Source organism: Ambystoma mexicanum, chromosome 11 (genome assembly GCF_040938575.1).
Source record: "Ambystoma mexicanum isolate Mex_15411 chromosome 11, UKY_AmexF1_1, whole genome shotgun sequence".
NCBI classification, from domain to species: Eukaryota; Metazoa; Chordata; class Amphibia; order Caudata; family Ambystomatidae; genus Ambystoma; species Ambystoma mexicanum.
Window position 1 is genome coordinate 992,600,702 of NC_090934.1, and position 16,526 is coordinate 992,617,227.

The following is a 16,526-nucleotide window of genomic DNA, read 5'->3' on the forward strand; positions in this document are numbered from 1 at the left end:
CTAACCAACTATACACTTACATGTCTTACACCATCATCCAACCTCCTTCTCACTGCGTGGCTTTTAAAAACTGCCACCTGCAGTTTCAACACAAAACCTAGCCACACAATCCCAGATATAGCATATCCAAGGCCTGCAGCTCTCAAACTGCTTACATTGCACCACCTATAGCAAACCTTTCCAAATACAACTGACTGAAAATGTGGGCTCATGCCTTCTCTGTGTCCTTCCGACACTATTGCAGCCTATAATCACCGATATGGCTCACCGTGCACCAGCGATGTATCCAACACTCAAGACTCACCTTCCCATTCAGTCTACTGAGTTTGCCTTACACAAAAAAATAAATATTTCTACCAATGCATCAATTTCTCATCCTCCTAAATGCAGCTCAATGCACGGATGTATACACCGTTAAACAGAGTACTCTATCACCTACAGAGGAGTTGGGTGGTAGGAGAACAAAGGAATCAACGAGCATAAGCATCATCTGCAGAAGACTGCAGCTAGAAGGAGTGCTGGTACAGGTCTGAACCATTCAAAGCAGAAGCAGGACACTTACACTAGGAACACTGTCCTGCCTGTTCACATCTTCCAAATGTGGGTACCATCAAGGGATCGACGTCAGCAGAACTGCGACATCCATTAGGTTTATATCGGCAAAAGGAATAAAGTCAGGCCAGGTGCACCTATGGCTTTGTGGACTATGCAGACTGATTTAAGGAGGATCTTTTCTCCACAGGTAGCCAAAGTGAACATTCCAAAGCTGGGGTTACATGACTTCTCCCTCTGGTCCTTCACTAATTGCACAGCAGCATGCTGGGACAGCTGAAACCACCCACTATCTGTTTGGTAATCCCTGATAGGCTGCACCACAGCAGTCAATCCTGGTGGCAATAAAGGCATTGTCCAATAAACCAAGACATGGAAAAGAGAAAAGGTTATATGATATTTCGTAGAAGACTAGCTGAGAAAAGCATGAGGTCTTTATCACAACTACTATTTGTGGGGCTCATGAAGAGTTTGCTGTGACCTAGAATAAACAGTTCATCTCTGACACAGGTTTTTGAGAAGACCCAAATGTGGGGGACCAGAACCTATTGCTGCAATTATTTCTAGCCGCCCCTCAGTTCACTATGCTCCTATGGCTTCCCACTCCATTTAGAGCACACCATTACCCACTTGGCCAAGCTCAAACTGAGCTCACCCTATGCATACTGCTACCTGCCCCATAAGCACTCCCCCCACCCCCCAACACATACGAACACAAAATGCTTATCCTCCACCTGTTTCTCACATTCCTACTGAAGGCTTGAACTGCACACAGAGCTCAGCCTGCACCCTCAGCCGCCATACCCCTGTGCTTCACCTTAACACTTGTGGAAGCTACTGATTCCCCCTAGGTAATAATCCTTTGCCCGCAACTCTCACAGCAATTCATTCTACAACTCCACGTACCAGGAAGAGAGGAAAAGGAAGGTCATTAGACGGTGGCGCTGCAGGAGGTAGCAAAAAAGAGAATACTAGCTTTCCAGTTGCTCACAACAATGAAGGGAGGGGAGAAACACTCTTCAGAACAGAAGCCTATTTTGTGGCTTTACTAGACTACCTGGCTGTGCTTGGTTGATAAATCTTCTGCAGGCTCGAATGGTTACGTCCTGCGCTGTGCTAGGACTTTGTGCCAGTAGTGTTACTTTGTACACAACGCTGTTACTTCATACAAGCTCCTGCCCTTTTACTGTGTGTGGTTGTGCTATCACTCGCTGTGTTTGGCAGCATGTTGGCACTTATTCATGTTTGCGCAGTGTGCGGTCTCTTCGAGTGCAGTTGCAGGCTCTTTTGCAAGCTAACAAAACTGTCACTTCTTTACATGACTTACCTTTTTAATAAAGAAAAAAAAATACAATTTCGATTTAATTTAGCACAAGTAAAAGAAAAAAGAATTGCTGGGCTATCACTTTCTGCGTGAGGCGACAGTGTCACTTCCTGTATTGCAGATGAGAACTGGCTATATTTGAACAGAGTTGATTTTATGCTTTTACTTTATAATTTTATCATTTTATAGGGCACCTACTAGACCAGACCAGTACTGCAATGCTGTGCAGCAACTCCAAACATTTAAAACACATTTTAACAGTAAGGATGCAGGTATGAAAACACACAGTTGGGAAAGAGAAGCGTCTGTGAACATGAGAGGCAAGTATGGGTGGGTAGCTGATAAGTAGATGAGTAGGTGTGGGTGTAGAACCAGGAAGAGAGTTCAGGTGAATTGCAGACAAGGAGAAGAACATCGGTTGGTAGTAAAAAGGGAATAAGAAATGGATAAGCAGCAAACATGCAGGAAACTGTGTGGGCAGCATAAAATAAACATGGGAAGTGTGCTAGTCGCAAGAAGTAGAAGGGTACATAGGGTACTAGAAAAGGATGATGCCATGGTGCACAAGAACCTGGGAAGGGAATACAGGTGATGTGTGGAGGGAGAGCAGATTTTAGTGCAGCACATAGGCGGTTGGGAAAAAGGGAGGCAACATACAGGGATGTTATCAGGTTTATTGCAAAAAAGAAAAACACACAGATGGGTGGCAGGAAGGTCAGTGTGCGATGGAGAATGGGGGCAAGAGTGGTCAGGTATGTTAATGCAAATATGCTACTTTTCCTCCTCTCTCCTATATGCACTTGTGCCTATAATAAACTCCATAATTTTCCTTTTCTTCATTCCTACAAACCACATTATACTAACACAAATATCAAAATGTGGCCTGCTAGCTGATTTCTCATGACCGATTCCCAGAATCAAGGTCGGATGTAACCACTTTAAAATCACAAGTGCACCCCTTGTTTCTTGCTTGGAGATGGATGGTGTAGCTCAGTCAATGGTTTCCATTTAGCTTAAGATTTCAGGCAATGGATGGCGAATTTTGGGCTGTGTTTCCACTATGCAGTGGCCATGTCTTGCGGAGCCTGGTCTGCGCTCCACCTGATCAGTGACAATGCATTCTCCAGGGAGGTTTGGCTTTTCCCTGTTCCGTAGAAACAAGGGGTTGTAAAATGTAGTTCTACATTCTTCCTGTTGAGTGAAAGACTGTCAAGCTTGGTCTATAGGCTATGTTTAATGGTTAACATGATTGGGCTTTGCTAGAATTTTTTAGTGAGAAAAAAAAGGTCTTCCACTTTTCAAGATGGAAGCAGGAAGTGAGGATTAGGTGGTGTGCGTGGGAACTCTGAAACCCCTGGCTGATCTACACCATCCCTAGCACCAAGAAGGACGCAACAGTCACAGGGTTATTTTAAGGCCTATCATGGGCAGATCTTAACACAAGCCCTAGCACATGTGAAATAAGAACTTCTGTCCCATATCCTGCTTTAATGCCTAGATGTATGCACTTCATTATATGCAGATACAAGTGGTTTATGTACAGATGGTGAAAGAAAGCCAGTTGCCACAAAAACAGACCATCAACGCTAAATCAAGTGACCAAGCACAGTACAACATGGCTCGCCACAAACTGCATGTGAACAGGTCCGACTGTAAAGAAGTCAACATATGTGCCTGGGGCTCATGCCAGGCCACACTGCTAGGCCGATACCGCAGAGAACAGCACGAGTGAGCATTACCAAAGCCAAAAGCACAAGTGGCTGAGCATGACCAGGGCCCGATAGATGTGCCCAAGTGGCATTGCAGACTCAGAACTCACAAACTGACACAGACTGCAAGGCATGACAAACTGACACAGAGCGAGGGCCGGACAGACTGTCAAAAAGACAGACCATGAAACATGGCCAAGGTCTTGCCATAGTCATTGGTCAGGCACTGCCATGGGCATACAAGTTGGCCTCTACAGTGCGGGATGCAGTGTGGCAAGGAAAGAGGCCATGTTGTGCTGCACTGGGACACTCTTTGTCAATCTGATCCACAAAGTTGGATCTCTGATTACTATAGTGACCCCTATACTGTCATCATCATTCAGTAATGAAAAGAAAGTATGGATAAAAGAGCCACCTGTTCTGTCAGAAAGGAGGGTTTATAGGCGCCGTCGGTGGATTTATTTCCCGTGCCCCTCATGGATTTCATGTGCGACACGGCCATGCGTAGGATGGTGAGTTTGTCAGGCTTGCGTGCCAGCGCGCTGCAGGTGGGCACCATATCAGACAGCTCTGTGATGTATTGTGTCATCTTATTCCTCCGACGTCTTTCAATTTCACTGTGATTCTCTCTGAAAGAATCAAACCAATAGAAAAAAAAAACGGAAGAGTATAAGAACATCAGTTCATCAAGTCAGAGCAGCACCCTGCAGTAGCACAAACTGGCCGCCGCCGAACCATGACATGTGTGTATTCTGTGGGCCTAGCACCCCATGTGTGAAGTCTGTGAATCCAGCACCCTACTTGGTTATGTAAAATGTGCAGCCTATATCAACTTAAGTCGTGTGTGTATGTGTGTGCACTGTATGTTCAGTTTGTGTGAATGGTGTGTATCCTATGTGTAAAGTGTGTGCAGGGTATTAACTTATGTTACAAAGTGTTTATACTGTGCCAAATCACCACTGTAGTAGTTTGTTAGCCTAGGCTTTATGCAGCGAATGTCTCCTTAGTGCACATCCTGCGACAGATCTTCTGTGTGCAGACTAACAACAGTAATGTGTGTGCCGTCTATTAACTATGTGTTTAGTCTGTATGCCTAGCACTATGCCCAAGCACAGCTTGGCAATTACATCCGAGTAGCATAGGCCTTCAGTGTGCATATTTTGTGCACCATGTATGGTATGGGCATTCTATGGAATACAAACGTGTGGGTGAGTAAGTCCTGTGCGTGCACTCTGTGTGTTTAGGCCAAGGGCCTGGTACAATATGCTTGTCGGACATGCACCACATAAAGTTTTCACCCAGAACGGTGTGTCAGTGTTCTTCCCCTTATTCCTCCATAATTATGGCTGTGAATCTGATACATTATATCCCTATTTCTATAACTGTCGGCTATGAAGGGAGGGATGGAGGGGGATAGACAAAGGAGTGGGAGGGTGAGGGAAAGAGGGAGCATATCTGTGTGGTTTAATGAGGTCCTGTGGAGTAAGTGTATGATTGAGCAGGTCTTGAGGTGTTCCTGTACAGTGCATGTCTCGGTTCCGGATGAATAATGATTGACTGTACATGAATGAGTTAAGAATGTGTGTGTCCCTATTCTGTATGAGAGAGAGGGGGGAGTCAAGTCAGTCAGTAAGAGAGACATAATGCCTGTGTATCTTAGTGCCCACAATGCAGTGTATGCCCTAGTGCTGTGCACATCTGTCCGATGGTCCCCTGTGTGCAGTCTTTGCCCAAGTGATCCAAGATTGAAGTCTGTGTCCTAATACCAAACATGTGCATCCTAGTGTTGTTTGTAGTTCCTAGAGCCCTGCCTGTGTCCTAGTGCCACTCCACCAGTGAAGCGCCTCAAATCTGCTCCATACATTTACAGATCCCCACCTGTGTGTCTGTCGTTCATTTTTACCATCTAGTGCACATTCGGAGTGTTTGAATGCTCCACCTGTGTTTATTACTGCCAAGTCTGGGTGTCCTATTGGCCTGCCAGTGTGTACAGTGCCTTGTGTGGTGCACAGGCATGCATGTGGTCTTAACCTTTGCAATTCCTCTAAATGGACCAAATAGACCTTTATACAACATCTGTCTCCCCTCCTACACATTGCCTAGCATGGCACTCTTGTGTATTTCCACATTATCAGAAATACCCTCAGAACATCCACACACAATCTCAATCACTTCATCATTTGTTTCCTGATTGGTGAGGTAATCTGTGATAGAAGTAGGTGTGAACAAAGATCAGGACAAACTACTTAAAAGTAAAGCAGAAAGCCAGCCAATTGTGAAATCCACCATCTTAAAGGCTTCACTGGGCATACAACTGTTAAATATTCTGCCACTTGCTAGATCCAACTTCATTAACCGCATACATTGATAAATGTGCCACCTGAATTATCCCCAGGTTCAACATCAACCACCCATCATATATCTATATCATATTATCTAATGAGTGACATTGTTCATCTCAACAGCGGCATATTACATCATGCAGCCCAAGTCCCTCAACATTAGCTTTAAAGGATGTAGCGTACTCTGTACTAATTGAAACATCAAGCTGTCAATCACTATGTACATTTGACTCAATTAAGAGAGAAGTACACACTCCAACCTGAAGACCAGAAACTGTCTTGAGTGTGCCATCAATGACCACAATGTTATGGCCTCATTGTATACATCACATGTTCCAAAAGTAAACACGAAATTCAGAACCCAAAATGTAGCACAAAGTCTAAGCTGTGACCAGTACAACTTACAACTCCAACCACTAATATTCTAACTAGCCATTCGATCATCATTTGGGGAAGATTTACCGCCATGTCACCTATCCCAACCATGGTAGTAACTGATCCAACTAGAGGGGGAAGCTCATTCACTTCTAAATAGATGATCCAATGTGTTGACAAACAGTGCAATTAGTCTAAATAAATGGCCACAATTTTGCAGTTGTACCAACCTGAGACAGTGATAGAACAACTAGAACAATAAACAAAGCTGGTAGACAAGACAACTTCATTTATTAGTAACCATCGTATGCAGGACATAATCTAAACATAACCGCTACTAGCTTCATGGTCACATCATTACCAGAGGTTCATACGTTATCAAACCCCACAAAGCAGCTCTCCACAAGCGGCATCAACAAAATCACCTAGTATAGGCTATTGTGACTGCTAGGCTGCAAAATGCTCAACTTTGAAAACAAAATATTAATCTGGCAGCTTGAGATTTCTAACCCAAGAAAGGTATCGAATGCCCCACCCACGATAGAAGATACCCCCAATAAAGACACCAACGAACCCAAAGGAAACAAACTGCTCCAGCAAAAGGATAAACTGCCTGAAGAAATAGACAAACTGCCCCTATCAAAGACAACCACTTCAAATAAGGCAAACTACCCTAGCAGAAGAATTAGATGTAGACTAAAAAGGAAAAAAGAAAAGAAATACATGCTCATAGACAAATTGCTACAAATGAAGACTGCAGCCACTCAAAGAGAAACACTGCCCAAAAACAACAGAATGCCCTTAGTAAAGGCATCTTTATTAAATACAGTTTCATTGTGGTGCTTATTTATAGGTTGTGGGCTTCAGTTGTATCACTACTAAGGCCTAGTTAGTAATGTTGCCGCTTTTTACGGGTTTAAGTGTAATGTATGCAAGAATGTATAGATTTATAAAGCACATACCTATCCGGAAAGCAACGGGGAAAGGCACATAGGTGACGCACGTGGGGGGTTGCAAAAGTAAGGGTGCGGGAGTATCAAAGGAGCATGGATGGATAGAGAACATGGGAGTGGAAAACCACCAGAGGGTCAGAATAAGTGTTGAGTCTGTGATTATAAATTGAAGCGACGTACAAATAAATTCATGGGTTCCTGAAAACAAATAGACTTATGAACCTGAAATCATCTGCAGTAGAGGAATAGAAGGAATTCTACAAACCATGCACCTTTCTGAAAAGCTTTAAGGGCTGTGGATCCTCATCAAGCTCTGGCATGTTTCCAAATGTCACTGATTCCACCAGTTGGCAATCTGTTCAAAATCAAGTTCTACACAGGTTTCAAAGAGATGCTCGACATTTGCGCTGGGAGCAGTAATTATGCTCAACAACCGTGATGCATTACAAACAATCTCAAGAGGAGACCGACTATCACTACACGGATGGAGTCTATCAAGTGCTCTTCAAGTTAATGTTTGATTTTCAGAATAGCGTATCATTGCAAAGAGATAAAAATGGACAGAAATTCTAGCTGTCTCCGCCTTTCATACAGGATGTCCTTAGTTTGTGCTGGTGTGCTGCCTGTCTATTAGTGGATAGAATAAGAAAGAACAAAGATTTTTTTCTTATATTTTAAAAGGCCAAAAAAACATGATTTTACAACTTTCACAGCGTCACTTTTTTATGAAAGTGACCAAATTGGTTTGTTTAAAACAGAATAGGAGGGATAGAACACTCAGCAAGTATTAATGGCAATGAACAACGTTATTAACCTATACTCAAGCTGTCTACACCTGGATAAAATCTACTGGCTAAAATGACAAATTGATTATTCAGCCAGTAGATGTGTCCGCGTGCATGAAAAAGTGACAACGAAAGTTGTAAATTCATGTTTTTTTGGCCTTAGAAAATATAAGCACTTGTCCCCCCAACCCCCTTGGGTTGGTGAGTCCTTCAGAGAGATGTTCACAACTATTCTGGCCTCCATATTGGGGCCTTTTCTGTGCCATAGTAGCAGATGGGATGTCATTTTTTTAAAAATATATATTTTTATTGTTTGAATGTACATGAATATCTAACATTAACTCAACCCCAACTTTCCCCTCTCCCTCCCACCAGACGATCTCTGTCCTCGGTTCCTATTCGGATATCCGTCATGCCGTAAATATGTCCAATATTCTTATTTTATGTGGGCACCATTGTTCCATGTAGTATGATTGGAGGTATTCCAGTACTGCACCCCATTCCTTCCTAAAGGACCCGCTTGTGCCCTTAATCTTTCCATTGTTACCAATGTCCACACCTTCTGTAGCCAGCCAAACACCAATGGTGGGTCCCATTGATTCCAATTCTGGGTGATTGCTAACCATGCCGCTACAACTAGGCCCATAAAGCTTCTCCATTGTGGTTTCATGAATTTCTTTGCGATCGGGTCCTTTAACCCACATCAGCATACCTTCTCTCCCAGTTGGCAAGCATCTGGAAACATCCCCTGCATCTGTTTCTTCACTTCTTCCCAGAATCCCTGAATCCCTTGGCAGTCCCACCATATAGGCCTCCAGTTGCCCTCCCTTGAGCAGCCTCACCAGCATAGTTTGGATGTGTGTGGGTACATTGTGTTTAGTCTCTCCGGGGTATAGTGCCATTAGGTCACAATCTTTACCCACATTTCCCTCATTTGGACTGAACGTGTCAGTTTGGGAATGTTTTTCCAGAGCTCCCCCCACTGTGGTTTACGGATGATTTCCCCATGGGTGTTCTCCCATTTCAGCATGTAGCTCCACCTGAGGTCATCTTTCTGCACATAGATAAACTTATACAGTGACAATACTAATTTTGTGGACCCTGAGTTAGTCAGTGTGAACTTTTCGAATGGAGTGAGATCCCTTGTGGCCGCTTGTTTGATGGTCGGGGTCGCTAGCCAGTGCCTAAGCTGTTCACATTTGTATCTGTCTGAATCCTTGAGGTTCAGGAGTATTCTACAGGCCTCGAACAATCTAATGTCCTGGTCTTGTATCATATCCCCTATTTTCGTGCACCCTGCTATCTCTCATTTATTGAACGCATCCTTTTCCATTCCTGGCAGTAATTCTGGGTTCCCGAACACTGGTTTAAACAGGGCATGCTCTTCTGTGCTCTGAAAAAGGATTTGGGGACCCTTATCGGGATGGCCTGAAAATAGTATACAGCCTAGGTACAATGTTCATCTTTATCGATGTTATGCGTCCCCAACAGGAAATCGTTAGGGGGTTTCATCTCTCTATGTCCCTCTTTATTTTCGCAAACAATTCTGGATAGTTTTCCCTCTTGTCTGCTATCTTTATATTTAGGGAGGTCGCTTTATGTTTTATCTCCCCTCTGTCCCCTGCCAGGATAAGTATTTCCGATGTATGTCTGTTAATTTTCAGCCCTGAGATTGCCCCGAATTTATCTAATTCTTGTATTGCTTCAGGGAGTGTGCATGCTGGGTCCATCGGGCTAACCAGCATATCATCGGTGTACGCTATTACCCTATGCTGCCTTCCTGCCATTTCTATCCCTGTGAGGGTGGTAGACTCTTTTTGATTAGGAGTGGCTCTAAAAAGATAGCATATATAATAGGGGGCACAGCAGGCATCCTTGTTTTGTGCCTCTTGTGATCTCCACTCTACCCGGGACTTCCCTATTTATGGCTATTCAGATGGATGGTGCGTTCTAGTTAACCCTGATAATTTTTACATAATGTTCACCAAACCACATGTATTTTAGCGTATGGAATATAAGTGGCCATTCCACAAGGTCAAATGCCTTTTCGGCGTCTAATGATAATAATATTGCCTGGGTATGCGTGAAGCCGGTCTTCTTTACCAGGTGTATTATTTGTCTCGTATTATTGTGGGTTTGCCGGCCGGGGATAAAGCCTGATTGATCAGCGTTTATCAATTTGGGGAGGAGAGGCGAGAGACTCGATGGTAGGATTTTTGTATATAGTTTTGAATCAAGATTGATTAGGGCAATTGGGCGGTAGGACCCTGGCTGCGCCGTTTCTTTCCAAGCTTTGTGAAAGACTAATACCATGGCTTTGTTCATAGATGGTGTCACGTTCCCCACTTCTTTCAATGATTCGAATAGCTTTGTTAAGAATGGGGATAGAGTGTCTGCGTATTTCTTGTAAAACGAGGCCGTGAACACATCTGGGCCCGGTGCTTTGTTTATCGGTAGTCCTGCTATTGCTTTCTTCACTTCCTCTTCCCTGATTTCCCCCTCGAAGGATGCTCTATCTTCCTTCATTATTTGTGGTATGGTTAGGGCTTTTAAGTATGTTTCTTGGTCTGAGCTGTTTGGCTACCTGTTGCGTACAGTGTTTGGTAGTAGTCTCTGAAGACCTCCCCTATGTCTCTTGTGCGTGTTTGTATCCCTCCCTGTTTATTTTGTATATTCTTGATCGATAGCGCTTGTTGTTTGGCCCGTGGTTGTTTGGCTAGGCATTTAATCGGCCTTGTCGGCCTTTGCATAGTACCAATGTCTGAGGTGCAGTATGCTCTTTTCTGCTTTTTTTGTACGGAGCATGTCTAATTGTCCCTGCATATGTCTCAAGGCCTTCTTCAGGCTAGAATCGGGATTCCGTGCCACTTCCCCTTGTATGTTGGTTATCTTCTTCTCCAATTCTTTGTCCCATAGAAACCTCTGTTTATCTTTAGACGCCTTTAGGGCCATCATATTGCCCCGCATGACAGCTTTGGAGGCCTCCCAAACGGTTCCCAGCGGGACGTCCCCTGTGTCATTGTGGGCAAAGTACTCTTCCATCTTTTCCCTGATAGTGCGCTCCAAGATAGGATCCATTTCCAACCCTTGGACTTATGATGTGCCTGGTTGTACACTTCATTTTGTTACAGTGGTATCAAAGTGCACATGTGAGTATTTGGTCCCTCTGGAACAGTTCATTTAATAGGGGCAAGGGCACGTTATGTTTGTTGGCGGTACATTGTACGAACACTCAACTTGATTAAACAGTTGCTTCTGTCACAGATTGCCCGTTTGTGGGTTTTTTGGCTGCTCTTTGTTTAGCTTCGACAGTGCCCCTTGGGCACACACATCAGAGCTTACTGTGTGGCCACACTTCTGGATAGTGCTTTTCAGAAATGTGCATGGCTTGGCTCACACCAGTTTCACTCTTTGAAGTATTAATTTAGGAGTGTCACAGGTTCACACAAGTCCTACACCCCAATTTAATTCCCTGCCTCTGACCAGTTGAATTTATGAGATGTCATTATAATTTTAAGAAAGCAGGAAAATAAAGACAATGTTTTAGTCACTATCAAAAAAGATTGCATTTCTTTACATCAAAGAATTTCAAAATCACGCCTCTGTTTTCGGGAACCTTTAAATTTGATTTGTACCAAAACCTCTAGAATGGAAAAGATAAAATAGGCCTCAATAGTGATAAAAACAAAGTGCCAACAATTCAATTCTCCCAAAAAATATTGAAAACGGATGTCTTTGTTAGGGGAAGTCTGTAGCTATTGGACAGTGGAGTATTCTGCTGGTGCAGCTTGCCTGTCAGCAGTTGATTGTTTAGTTATTATCATTTAATTTCTTTTTTTTTTCTTTCAGCTTTTCATTTGAAGTGAAATGCATTTTAGACTCACCCACAATAAAAAACAAGTAGAGTTCCATATGCAAGCATGTATTGTGCCTTCTCCAAATGACAATAGCATGATACCTAACAGACTAACTTCCCCAAATGAAGCAATTTATTCGTTCCAGAAGGACCCACCCCCTTAGCTGGTGTACTGAATAACTCAAAATAACAGTCATGTGTCAAAGTGTCATGAACTAATGCAAGCAGTATTGCCTTACCAGGGAAGCAGCACAATGTGGAAATGTGGAAAGTGTAAAAAATAAATCACTTAAAGTAATGGCAGTGTGGGGTGGTGCAGGAGTGCTTAATCTTGTGCTGTCGGTTGCCTCGCCAAAGAGAAGGCAGGATTTACACTATGGAATGGGTCTTCAATTGAAGAGCCAAGAAGAGATTTCATACTCTAAACCCTGTGTTCTGTCTGGCTTGGCACTAGCTTTTCAACTGTCTAAGCACGAGAGGCCAATCCTGCAGGAAAGAAACGCTTATTGGAATGTCCAATGCAGAAAAGGTACAAAGAGAGCTATCAACTGCATGTCCTTTACATCATCTAAAGTAAGCTGCCATGTGCCACTGCAATGTGCACTCCTGGACAAAGAAATCACTGTGGCAAGTAGCACACACGAAGAAACAATGTGCAAAACAGTTCTTATATAAATACAAGCACCTTGCTTGACAGACTGCTTTCACATGGCCAAAGACTCAACTTGAACAGCCAAGGGAAGCTGGTCAGCATTTGGCGTGCGGGAAAACACCTGAAATGCTTGAAAACAAAGGGAAATAGGTGCTTGCCCTAAGCAATGAGCAGACAGAAAGAGCGTGCACGCACCCCCTCTTCCCACGAGCCCTGGCTAAGGCTTCCAGAACACGGGTCCTAGATAATTCAGTCAGAACCACGGTAGCAAAGCAACCAACTAATGGACGAGGTCCTGGCAGCAGAACCGCAGGCATCCCTGAGCTGCTCACACAGTTCTCCCTTTAGCATCCCTCAGCAATCTTTCCTCTGCTTAGCAACTCCATGACTGCAATCAGGCACGCTGCAATGGAAAACATGTACACCACCAGACCCATGTGATATTTTCCCTGCTGCTCACCAGCAATTAGAAGGCAGTGGAATTCCTCTTCAGCAGCTGTCAGAAGGTTTCACATGAGCTTAGATTAGTAGTCCTGAAGCTGCGCCGTCCCTGTCCGAAACGCATTCTGCATACCCGTCAACCAGGCACCTTGTACATCTAGGAGGCACTTTCAGCTCTTCCTTGTGAAAAGGAAGTCTCCGCTGACTTGGAAGGCTTTGTGCTGGCTGAGTGCACAGTTAGAGGGGTGCATCTCTGATCCACTATATCACATGTGTGAAGGTGCTGACCGAAAAACACCTGCTGGTTAACACTTCGCCTAATGAGCAGAGCACATTCCAGGCCTTTTTGGGCTGGATAATCAAGCTCTGTAAAGAGCCAGGGCGAGGCAGCTCTTGAACGTAAACCCCACATGTAATCCCAAAGCTGTGCTTCTTGCTTAACAGCGTCTACTTTGCAGCTGAAGATACTCTACTTGAATACAATGCCTGACAACGCTTTTGATAGACAGATGCTTAATCACAATTCTAGCGAAAGCCCCGCTTCAGAGAAGTATTATTTATATACAGGACGGAACAATGGAGGAAGCCTCTTACAATGCTTTGAGTTTGAGTGACAGTCTGTGCAGGATGTGGAGGGGAGTAAATGGAACGCTCACCGGGGACAATGCATGGGTGGACATGACAAGGGGCAGGCACGTTAATGACACACATGATAACCGTTGAAAATGATTGTTCATTCGAATAGCATAAGATACAAACAGAAGGATAGGCCTACGTGTACTCTGCAAGGAGCAGTGATCTCTTTGTAACACACAGCAGGTGCTTCTTTAGAGTGACAGACTGCCTGGGAATGGACCACAACTCTCCATAGATTAAGGTGTGCCTCATGTATAGCCCAAGCATGTACTCATGTAGCTGCATTTACTGCATGCATGAGCCACACAATGTTCATGTATTTATATGAACGTCACATACTCCTTGGAAGCACACAGACTTTAATCATAACAAAATATTTTTCTGGGAAGAAAACTGAACTTCATGTATGACCGGCGGATTTTCATGGACGTGTGTGTATTTCATGAACTTTCCATGCACTTTTCTTGGCCCCATAAGTAGTATTTCTGTGGCTCAGGAACTATTCACAGAGTAAGTGCTTCATGTATAACCTAGATACTTGTCACCGGTCTATGTGCGTGTCATATGGATTGTATGCCTTTACTTTGCCTGCACTCCTTTGACGTACATGCACTCTGTCACGTTTACCTCTGCTACCTTTGCATCTTCTGTCATTCACTTCTTTGAACAGTCATTACAGGGGGAGAAACCCTTGTATCCCTCTTTCTATTCTAACCCATATTACCCACCTACCCCACCCTTGATCCGGACCCTACACATACAGGTAACCTTAAGCATACCCATTGCCATCTTGACGATGTGGAGATGCAGACGAAGTGAAAGCAAGAAGAAGTTAATGTAGATGAGACAAGTGTAGAGGTTTCTTGGTAATGTCAACTGGGGGGTGGCTCATCCTGCACCTCATGTACAACTCACAAAGTCCATGTGGATATGTGTAAATCTTCTGTAGGATCCAAGCACTAATTGTGGGTCCCAGTGTACTTCATAACATTCCCAATGGACAGCATGCACTTCAATGAAAATGCATGCATTTCATGCAAGGCAAGGCCAAATGTGCAACACTAATCATGGACCAATGAGCGTTATATGCAAGACTGATGCAACAACTATGGAATGGTGTGCACATCATCCAAGACATAAGTACCATTTTGGTACCCGAGAGTACTTCATGAATGACTGCCACAGATGTGTACGCACTTGATGATTCAAGAATGACCAAAGGATGCGTGCGTGCGTACAACAATGAATCTGTACGGCTGTGCATTACAAGTACTTTGTGTACAGTACGACCTATGCACTGTTCATGGTCCATAGTGCACTTAATGTATGACGCACGCATTAACTATGAACCAGTGTGCACTTCATGTATATCCAACGCATTACCACGAACCTCTGTGTACCTCATCTAAGAGCTAAAAACTCTGCATTAACACCAAGTTACTTCATGTGTGACCCCCTATATTCTCTCTGGTACCATATGTATGCCAGGTATGAGCATTCGCTCTCCATGGCATGTTGTGCAACACCTTAAGAACTTCACATGGTAACAGTACTTGAACGCAATGCCTCCACAGAAGATGAGGGCCTGGAGGTACTACCATAATAACAATGAACAGCAAACCTCCCTCAGAAGAAGCTGATAGCGGGAAGCCAATTCTAAGCCCCACACCTATCCTGGATGCAGTTCACACTGGGAAGTGAACTCCAAGCATGACACCCATCCTAAAAGCAGTCCCCCGAAGGAAGGGCATCATCCGACACAGGCAGGGAAACCAAAGGGATGTGACACTTGGCAAAGAAGCACTATAGATCTATACAAATGGCAGTGGTGCACTGCGTGAAACACGCATGGGGTCACTGGTACTGGCAGAGACATCAGGAGCTTCAGTCCCACAAAGACCTACATAGATGCAGGGGATCAGAGGAAGTCCCCTCAGGCAAGGTAACTTACAATTGGCTTCCCCAACATTTTACATTTGGGCGATAGGCACATTGTATCTGGGTCAACGTCAGTGCTGCAGATCATCAGTGACACCATGGTGCTCAAATTGAAGAGTACTAAGGGCTTACAGATTCCTGGGGCACAACATCAGACAAAGTGGTAATATTAAAAGACACCCAGCTGTTGCGCTGGTGGTATACCAGAGCGAAAATGATGGCAGGCAAGGGCTATCAGACTTTTCGCACCTTTCATTTAGAGCTACCCACAGTGCCTTCCCTTTCTTAAATTAGGTTTTCCGAGCTGAGCAGGCAAATCTCTTCACCAGCTGCCTCTACAGATCATCTCTTCATTGTCAGCCACATGATATTATGATGAGAGAGACGCGGTTCAAGATACATTGAGCAGGATATGGTCATAATATATGGATTGATTTGGAAAGGTGCCTGCCATGGCAAAAGGATCATTGAAAGGATAGTATATCCCAGGAGCCTATGCAAAATTAGGTAAATGATAATGTAAAATTGCTCTTTATGAATTGAGCTCAATATAGGTTACATAAAGTATCGTACTTTTAATTAAAATTCTGCCTAAGGGGCTTGCATTGTGGAACTTCCAAACCACAGAGGCACTAATGGCACATAAACAGCAGCTGCAGGACAACATAACTACTGTAGTAACAGTGCAAGGTTGATCTGCAGACCTTGAAAAGAAACTCCAGACTCCAATAAATGAAATAAGGGAATCAACTTATACAAACAACTGCATTCACTAGGGAAATTATTACTGTGCCCTGCTCCACTGTTTAGAAATAGGTCAGAAGAACCAAACCCTATTTTCATTAAGGCATTTGACAAGGTGGCTACCTTTTCCCAAATCTCAGAGAACTAGCATATGAACCTCTAGAAGAATCCCATTGGACTTATGTAGGACAGCGCACTATTCCTGGACATCAGAGGATC

General features: G+C 43.9%; 1 protein-coding gene across 5 annotated transcripts in view; it reads right to left on the bottom strand.

Annotated features, from left to right (window-relative positions):
* The window catches only part of ARNT2 (aryl hydrocarbon receptor nuclear translocator 2), an 861,066-nt gene that overhangs the window by 563,842 nt on the left and 280,698 nt on the right, over positions 1-16,526 (bottom strand). For all 5 annotated transcript variants that reach the window (XM_069624174.1, XM_069624173.1, XM_069624172.1 and 2 more), the window contains one exon: positions 4,001-4,214. In XM_069624174.1, coding sequence (XP_069480275.1) covers positions 4,001-4,214 — 214 coding nt within the window. The remainder of the gene's footprint in view (positions 1-4,000; positions 4,215-16,526) is intronic.